General features: G+C 41.8%; 1 protein-coding gene across 1 annotated transcript; it reads right to left on the bottom strand.

Annotated features, from left to right (window-relative positions):
• Positions 1 to 543: 543 nt before the first annotated feature.
• Positions 544 to 9,128, bottom strand: LOC134198094 (hemicentin-1-like). Its single transcript, XM_062667428.1, has 12 exons — positions 8,808 to 9,128; positions 8,649 to 8,700; positions 8,527 to 8,580; positions 8,381 to 8,464; positions 5,378 to 5,647; positions 5,035 to 5,304; positions 4,719 to 4,970; positions 4,412 to 4,657; positions 4,045 to 4,344; positions 3,641 to 3,972; positions 1,265 to 1,360; positions 544 to 609 (listed from the first exon to the last, which is right to left on the bottom strand). The coding sequence occupies exons 1-12, from the start codon at positions 9,126 to 9,128 to the stop codon at positions 544 to 546; spliced, it is 2,343 nt and encodes a 780-aa protein (XP_062523412.1).
• Between the last annotated feature and the right edge of the window lie 334 nt (positions 9,129 to 9,462).

Here is a 9,462-nt window from a genome sequence, read left to right as displayed (position 1 = left end):
CATTGGAATAGGTGTTTGCATTCAAAGAGCAAGAGACTGCGTATATTGGCCAAGAATAAATAGTGCATTGAAGGAGTATGTAGAGAAATGCTCAATTTGCCATACATTTGAAACCCAGCAGAAAAACACTACAAAGCCACGACGTGCCAATAAGACCAAGGACCAAACTAGAAGCAGATTTGTTCACCTTACAAAACAAAGAATACCTTATCACTGTGGACTATTATAGTAAATTCTTGAAGTAGATCGACTAGACACGACATCATCAGACGACGTACTTTATCAGATGAAGAAACAATTTGCCAGGCATAGAATCCCAGATTTATTGATAACTGACAACGAACCACAATGTTCCAGAAATTCTGCAAAACGTGCACGAAACTTTACTCATCAAACAAGCAGCCCAGGCCATTCCCAGTCAAATGAGAAAGACGAAAACGCTGTAAAGACATGCAAAGACTGATGGAGAAAGCAAGGAAAGCACAAACAGACCCTTGGCTAGCATTTGTAGAGTACAGAAATACACCGACTCAAGGGATGACATCAAGCCCAGTCTAAAGGCTTATGAGCTGAAGGACTAAGACTCTGTTGACAATAGCAATGTCTTTGCTACAACCCAAAATGACCAAAGAATACAAAACAACACAATAAACAAAGGACAAACAAAAGAAGTACGCATTATGACCAACGAGCCAGAGACTTATCAGAACTGAAAGAAATCAAACAGTAAGAATACAACCCTTCACGAAAGCAAAAGAGTTGCAGAAAGCAACGGTAACCAAAAAACTATCAAACAGGTCTTGCCAAGTAGAAACATACCGAAGATATAATACATTTAAAGCCAACCAATGAACTAGCTCTAAAAACAGTTGCAGCACTTGAAAAGGGCGTTACAAAGAAACAACAACAACAACAACAAAAACAAAAACAACAGCAATAGAGAACAAAAAAGACAACAACAGAAGCCAAACAACCATATCAGCTAGAAGAACAACAAAAAGACCGATTTATCTGAGGTATTATACTACTCAACTTTTTAAAAATACTAGATAATTTATGGTTCATTTTTGAAAATTTAAAGAAAGAGGATGTAAGGAGTGGTTTTAGATAATTAGATTAGTAGACTATATAAATATAGAATAGCACTTAGCACTTACTCGATGCTCGCCTAACTGGTTGTATTGCACTTTGAGCTATTATATATTATACGTTGTATTGCAATATACGAACGTTACAACCAAGTTGTCCTACTAGAAGTAACGACCTGTAAGACAGTCTCCTGCTGTCGTATTCCGTCCTCGGACGTGTCTTCCGCTCTTCCTGGTCGAAGCTGAAAAGTTCTGGTAGTGGCACACTCATTCTGTTCATGTCCAGAAGATTCACTCTAATCGAATGCCGTATGCTTCGCAGAAGATTGCTGTTTCCATAGTTGCAACAGACTGGCTGGTCGGCGGCTCGACGTTTCGCCAACGGTCTGGACATAATTATTTTGCAAAGCAACTCGATATGCTTGAAATTTACAGATGCAGAAACGAAATTCCGTGTGCTTGCTTTCGGAAGCCAGCACACCTATTTCGGAGTTTCTATAAGCTGCGAGTAGCCTTGAAATACAGACCGCTTATTCATCTAGTGCACACAATTTTTTATTCTTATTTTTATTTTATGTTTCCAATTTCTGTACTATATTAAGACATAAAAGCAGATTAAGCAATATATTCCTAATTGAATTTGAGATGCACCTAAATTATCTGCAAGATGTACGGTATGTAAACCTTACATCAAACATAAAACAACTGTAGTTAAAATGACCTTCAAACAACCATATTCTGGAAATTGAAAAGCACGTGGCTGGTGAGAGTTGTCTTCTGCGTCTGGTACTGACATTTGACTTGATGATCGCTTATTCATGATATGACAACTAGCCTACAATCTTAGATATATCTAACCTACAATCCGTATAGACTCTATTACAACTAGAATAATTACACGAGGTCCGGATTTCCGTGCTAAGGGTACAGTAATCGTTCGATGACCGAGCGTCCTAGCGACCGAGAGACCGAACGACCGAGCGTATATATAGTCGATTAGCGCAGATGCAAATGAAGCTATTCCGAGAAATAGACGAGAAGTGGTGTCATTACCGACCAATAGACGAACGTGGTTCGGTCATGAGGCTCCACCTCTCTTTGTTTGGTAGCTGCTACTAGGCAAAAACCAGACGTCTAGGTAAAGAAGCGACATAAACAACGAGACTCTTAGAAAAGCTGCACAAACCACGAGACTTTTACATTCTTGTGAGCTGGAAAATCGGTGGTGAGCTGATTGTTTTGCTCTCCATTTGTAACATATGTTTCCCAGCCACAAACAGAACAATGATCACGTCCGTTACTTCATCACGTCATGCGATCGAAAATTGCCAGCCGGCCTATCGTCGAGGCTTTCCGACTTGTAACATTTGGCTTGTTCCAGCACTTCGAAACAACTACATTTGTACAGTGTAACATTCATGTTTCCCCCATTACCACAACAACAAGACGTCTACATTCTTGTGAGCTAAAAAATCGGTAGTGACCAGCAGCTTGTTTTGCTCTACATTTGTAACTTGCCCACCAACAAACAGAACAATGATCACTCGCGTTACTTCATCACGTAAGGCGCGTCGACTTGTAACGTTTGGCTTGTTCTAGCACTTCGAACAACCTGATCTACATTTGAAACGTGCATGTTTGCCCATGACGACAACAACCAGATGTCTAGAGAAGCTGCACAAACAACCAGACGTCTAGATTGTTGTGAGCTGGAAAATCGGTGGCGAGCTGTTTCTTTTTGTACGTGAGGGTTTAGCACTAGAAACAACGCCTAATCTAGCTACATTTGCAACGTTCATGTTTTCCCACATCTAATTTTGTTTAGGCTTTGGTGTTACCTATGCCACGCCCTAAAACCGCCCATAGTGGCTCATTACGACTTCAAAAGCTGCACAAACAATCAGACGCCTAGAGAACGTCTAGAGAGAAAAGGTGTAACATTATACTTGTTCCATCAATAGCGTTATCTTCTGAAAGCCCAAAACATTGTAAGTGCATGAAATCATGTTTTGTTCACTGAAAATCAGGTCTGCTTCTTTTGTACCTATCTAACCCAAAGCTGGTTTTCGTATTTGCCCTATACTTTCGCTGTGCATGGCGGTTAATTGGTATTGTTTAAACTATTTTGGTTACAACGCGACTAATTTCTTTCAAGGCGCATACTGGCCGAGGGTTTGCACTTCGTACTTCTTCATTATACTAAGTTTCTATCAAAATCGAAGAGTTGTAATCAGCTTTCATTAACCCGGAGGCGCGCGCCGGGCAAGCCGTGTGCTGGATCAGAAGACTAGAAAGAACTCTGACAACGAAAAGATAGAAATTCACTAAAGTAGACGTAGGGTAATGAAAAATACCACAGAGTTAGTAGGTTGACTGTTAGAAGTACATAGAAGTGAACAAGAATTGGTTTAGCACGAGAGCATGAAAGAAGCAACACACACTAAGAATAGCAACGCAAGAAAATACTGTAATAGTCAAACGTTGATTAAGTCAGATCAGTTTTCAATGCAGACAATACCGGCGAAACGGCTGGTAGTACTGCTGTACTCAACTTGATACTCATCGTAGTTACCAGCATGCTTGTAAGCATTGGTTGACGCCGAATCACGAAACCTGAAGTAATATCGGTTTCTGCCTCTCCACTCATAACCGGACCAGTTACACTTACTGTAATATACGGAGACACCCGACGTATTATCGGTACTTTTAAATATTTTTCGTCCTTCATCAGTAGATGCCCAGTGATATCCAAATGGACAAGCGTATATTTTTGATTTATCCCATACGTTAGACAATGAAACTGCGTAACGAACTGATCTGTCGTACGTAGATTGTCTGAATCCTCCACATGAGTCACTTGTCAACATCCAACCCGTAAGTGTATCTACACAAATGTTTACAACAACTACTATAGTTTTTGTTTCCATTATCTAAGATAATTTAGTTGTATAAATACCTATAATCTGCATTGACGTACTAATCATCTCTTTGTCATGTTGAGCGCTACAGTTGTACACACCTGCAGCGCACCTGTTTGCATTGGGAATAACCATCGTTCCATTCGTAAAAAACCAAATTGATTTGAATTTTTCGGATTTTTTATCACATCTGAATCCATTACGATTAATTGACCAATGAGTGTGTATGAGTAACTCAGAAGCCACAGTAGCCGTGCAGTTGACGACTATCGTTTTACTTGTATCGTTTACAGAAATAGTCGATGGTGGACGTTCCACAAATTGCAACTGAGATATTACTTTAATCAAAAAATAAACAACAAAAATTAATTTAACAAAACCATAATTCAACAAAACTATGTTTACCTATTTGTGTTGTTCTGACGTCTTGGCCTAAGCGGTTGACTGCATGGCAGCGGTAGAAGCCAACTGATAATTGGCTCATGTTCTTAATCTGTAGGAATCCTGTTTTGTTGCTTGTCAACCGTTGTGAGCCTCGAGTCCAGTAGATGTCCGGTGAGGGTGGGCCGACAGCAGCACACCGCAATTCTAATTCTCCTTGTGATCGAACAGCAACGATAGGAGAAATGGGACTGGTGATACGAGGAGGAGCTGCAGTCAACACAACATTGATTTAACATGGTTCATGCACGATGGAAAGGAATCAAGTGACCTATAACTGTAAACGGTACTTCGTGTCTGAGTTTCTCTCCCGTCTGTTTGGTTGCGATGCACGCGTATCTTCCGCTGTCATCCAGTGTCGTGTTTTTGATAATGAGAGTGCAACCTTTGTGGGTCGTCCTTCCTGCTGGAAGACTGCCGCCAATCTTTTCCCACGTCAATGAATATCCACGGATAGAACAAAGGTGACACTTGAGTAGAGCGTCCGTATTAACAACAGCTTCTCCAGGAAGAGTAGGAATGTCTAACACAAATACGACAACGACGATTACAATCCATAGACAATTAATAAAATTTGATAATCTAACTTTCTACATCTAATCTGAGAGTAAGAGAGTGAGTCTTCTTTGCAATATCGTTTTGTGCTGTACAGATGTATTGACCTACATCCGATTGCGTCACGTTACGAAGAATGAGAGTTCCGTTCTTCTCTATTTTGCTGGACTTTGGCAAATCATCTACTCGAGACCAAGTAATCGTTGGAATGGGATATCCTGATGTCGAGCAGTCCAACTTGACATCGTCTCCGGGAAACACGGACACAACGTCAGAAGACACTTTAACAAAAGATGGAGGGGCTGCAAGTTAAAGATATTTATTTCATTATACAATAATGATGTAATATATGTGTTAGATAAATAGAATTGATACCTTGAACGGCAAGAGTGGCGTATGCTTGCTCTAAGCCAAACACGTTTTTAGCTTCACATACATATGATCCTGCATCTTCTGGTTGGATATCGACGATTTTTAGTGCATTGGTGAGCAATACAGAAGCTCGCAATTTAGGAAGCGGCGAGATATCCAGTCTTCTCCAACTGATTGTAGGATTTGGTGTTCCACGCGCCTCACATTTGAAGACAGCTGAACCTTTTTGTAATACGGTCATGCTGACTGGGGAACGACTGATGACAGGAGGGTCTAAGGAACAAAAGTATAGTAAGAAGAAGATATAAATCTAATACGTTGACAGAAGTGATTTTTGTCTTTATCCTAGTCTATATCTATACAGTGCCAGAAGCGTAGCGTTTACTTCTAGAAATGGGAGCTTACAGTTCAATAGACTTCACGATGCCGTGGGACACACCCAATTATTATTGGCTTGTAGTTATCCACACATTAGATAACCGTATGTTTATCCAGATTCACAGTGTACTTGGTTAGCTATACGTTCCTGCACGTGTGCAATCGGCTGCATGGTTCAAGAATGTCACTAGAACACAGGACTGACTACTAAGTATGCTCGTTCGCTAGAAACTTGACAAAGACAAGACGAGGCAAACCCGACTAAAGCAAGCTTGCGTAATACTTGGTATCGGTAGCGGGGTAGACATTTGGGTTTATCCATTATAACTCTACACGATACAGAAATTAAATGCAGTTGTTTAGTTAAGCGTCACTCGTACGTTGGATCGATTAATTTAATAACAAATGCCTTTGTCCACCAGATTCAAAATTATATTGCTTGGACATGTGACTTACACGTAAAGCCTTAATATTCCGATATTTGATTAAGGCATTTACAAGCAATGTGTATTTAAGTCCACAAATATTAAGAACACGTCCACAAATGACGAGGATTTAGCACGGACTAGTCAATGCTACGCTATACCTCTGTTGTTCCTCTCCTCTCTCTCTCTCTCTCTCTCTCTCTCTCTCTCTCTCTCTCTCTCTCTCTCTCTCGGGAGTGTGTGTTTGTGTGTGTGTGTGTGTGTGTGTGTGTGTGTGTGTGTGTGTGTGTGTGTGTGTGTGTGTGTGTGTGTATCTGCTGGCTCACTTCACTGTTTAACTTCATCTGGAGCAGCGAGAGTATCCTCTCAGAATGGTTGAACCACCTCATTGTCCCTCTTCACAAGAAGGGAAGTCGTTCCGAGTTCGACAACTGTGGAGGCATTGCCCTCTTGAGCATCCCCAGCAAGGTTTTTACTCGTGTTATATTGAACAGGATCAAACCCAGAGCGGAAGCCCTCTTGCGTGAGAACCAGTGTGGTTTTCGCAAGAGAAGAGGGTGCACCGACAAACTCTTTTCTCTCAGGGTGTTGATGGAAAAAGCCAGGGAGTACCATCGTCCGTTATACATCTGTTTTGTAGAGCTCCGTAAGGCCTACGATTCAATCAATAGAGCAGCTCTCTGGTCTGTTCTTCAGTATTGTTACCATTTGCCATCTAAGTTGCTCAAAATCATTGAACCATTGCACAGTAACACTTCTGCCACTGTAAGGACCTATGGTAAAATCTCAGATCATTTCTCTGTATCTAGTGGTGTGAAAAAGGGTTGTGTACTTGCTCCAACCTTATTCAACCTCTACTTTGACTCGGTGTTTCGACTTTCATTACTGACCACCAGCCAGATGTAGGTGTGTGCTTGTCATATCTTCTGGATGCTGATCTGGTAGGAAACAGGAAGAAGCTTACATCAGAGGTGTCAGTGTCAGACCTTGAATATACTGATGATATGGCAGTGATATGTGATTCTTACGAAAGTCTATCTACCTTGCTGGAATCTCTAGATTCGTCTTGCCATCACATGGGACTTACCATCAATTATAAGAAGACCAAGCTTCTAGCTGTTCTACTTGGAGCTGATACCCATCCTCCATCTCCCATTTTTCTGCATCCTTATTGTGATCCCATTGAGGTGGTACCATCCTTTCAGTACCTTGGTAGTTATCTTTGTAACAACTGTACTTTGTACGTTGAGATATCAACACGGATCTCCAAAGCATCTCAGTCATTTGGGTCACTTAACCGCATTATTTGGCACCAGAGGAAGATCAAGTCTACTACCAAGCTGAACATCTTTGTCTCTGTAGTTCTTTTCACCCTGTTATATGGTTTGGAAACAGCAGTACTTCTGGAGCCACAGATACACCGGTTACTGAGTTTGTGATGAGATGCCTCCGCTCCATCCTTGGAATGTCCCTATGGGACGGGAAGGGAGACACCTCAATCAGAAAGATAACCAACCTGCAAAGAATCTCCACCATCCTGACACAGAAACGTCTTCGGTTATTGGGTCACATCTTCCGCATGGATGAGTGTCGTCTGCCAAGGAAGCGTTTGGTGTGTGCATCACCCCAAGGTATACGTTCAGTCGGAGGCCAGAGAATGAGATGGAACGATTTAGTACTGAGGTATTTGAGGAATTGCAATCTTGATGGGGTTTGGAGGATACTAGCAAAATATAGGAATGAGTGGAGGAATCAGATCTGGGCTGCCACACAGGAAGTAAATTTCAAGAAGGAAAAGCAAGAGAAATACTGCAAGGATGAGCAGAAACGTTGCCGCGAAGCAAGGCAAACGGATTCAGAGTTTTATTTATACTGCAGTTCTGCTGGTTGTGATTTTACTGTTGTAAATCATGTCGGCCTTGTAAACCACCAGAGACAGAAACATGGTCAGCCCTGACTAGTCAATGTCAGTACTGTCACCAAACATTCCGCCAACAAGGCCTCCACAACCACGAGAGTTTCTGCTGTCAAAGAACATCCACTTGTCCGATATAGCCTATGGTGACCTTGGCCTGCATCGTTTCTCATTGGAATGAACGCAGTGTGAAGTGAAGTGTGTGTGTGTGTGTGTGTGTGTGTGTGTGTGTGTGTGTGTGTGTGTGTGTGTGTGTGTGTGTGTGTGTCGCATAGCAACAATATATACCAATGCTTGTTCCACGCGGTCCCACGTCACCTTTTTCACCTTTCTCGCCTTGCAGTCCAACGAATCCCTCTTTTCCCTTTTGGCCTTAATAAGTACCATAGAAATAATCAACAAATGAACAAAGTGCTTTAAATCTGTTTCTGTACCTTGTGGTCCCCGTTTACCATTGTCACCTTTTGCTCCCACGCTTCCTTTGGGACCTACGATAACATATAACCATCTTTCCTTGTATAATCCCTATTTATAAAGATTTGCCGTTTATCTATACCTTGAATGCAGACTCTTTCATTTGCTAAACAGTGAGCTCGCAGTGATCGCAGCTGCACGTACGAGAGACGTATACAAAAAATTAATTACTATAGTACTTCTACTGTCCCATCATGCATTTACGTGTAATTAGTTAAATAAGGAGTTCACTGATTTTTACCTGCATGTTGATCATCTCTTCTACGAGTTTGTCCATGTCAGTGCTTCCCTTATTGTCGACTTTGCCACTGAGAGCTTCTCTAACGTAACGATGTAGCATGTCAATGCCGTGACCGTCGGCATTCTTTCCTACAGAGTTGATCTTTGCTCGTTTATCTTGCATGTCATTGATGTGAGCCTCGAGTTGGTCAAGTCTGACTTGGTATAGAGCAAACAAGCAGAAAGTAGCTGCAACCAGTATCAACGTTGCTGCACAGGAGGCGTACAAAAGGAAACGATCCTTTCGAGAGACGGTGCACCGGTGCTCGCTGATCTCTCCCATCGTCTGGTTCTGAATGAGCAGTTGAGCAGTGAGCGTGTGTCAACATATCCTTGTCATAGGCGGAGAGTTATCAACTAAACTGCGGTAGAATTCGGTAGAATGCGGTGTGCCGTAGATAGAGAGATGGATTGTACCAAATGTCGTGTGTTACCTCTGACCTCCGTGGGAGTTTGTATGTAGTCTCCCGAGGAAATCAATTCCTCCTAGTGAAGTGACGCTTCTTAGTTGTAGTCAAGTTTGGACTTAAACGTAAAGCCTTTCGCTACAGCCAGTGGCTTTCATCCGTGACCGGTTACGCGTACGTTATTTCGCCGTCAGTCATTGTGCTGATTGT

Source organism: Corticium candelabrum, chromosome 1 (genome assembly GCF_963422355.1).
Source record: "Corticium candelabrum chromosome 1, ooCorCand1.1, whole genome shotgun sequence".
NCBI lineage: Eukaryota > Metazoa > Porifera > Homoscleromorpha > Homosclerophorida > Plakinidae > Corticium > Corticium candelabrum.
This window is presented reverse-complemented; position numbering and strand designations above follow the sequence as displayed.

Excerpts from the sequence above, each read along its gene's own strand:
- LOC134198094 (XM_062667428.1), bottom strand. The coding sequence starts at position 9,128 with ATGGGAGAGATCAGCGAGCACCGGTGCACCGTCTCTCGAAAGGATCGT. Across the intron at positions 5,648-8,380 it reads ACCGCGTGGAACAAGCATTG|ACCCTCCTGTCATCAGTCGT; the intron begins GTATATATTGTT and ends TTTGTTCCTTAG. Across the intron at positions 4,345-4,411 it reads CGTCAGAACAACACAAATAG|TAATATCTCAGTTGCAATTT; the intron begins GTAAACATAGTT and ends TTTTGATTAAAG.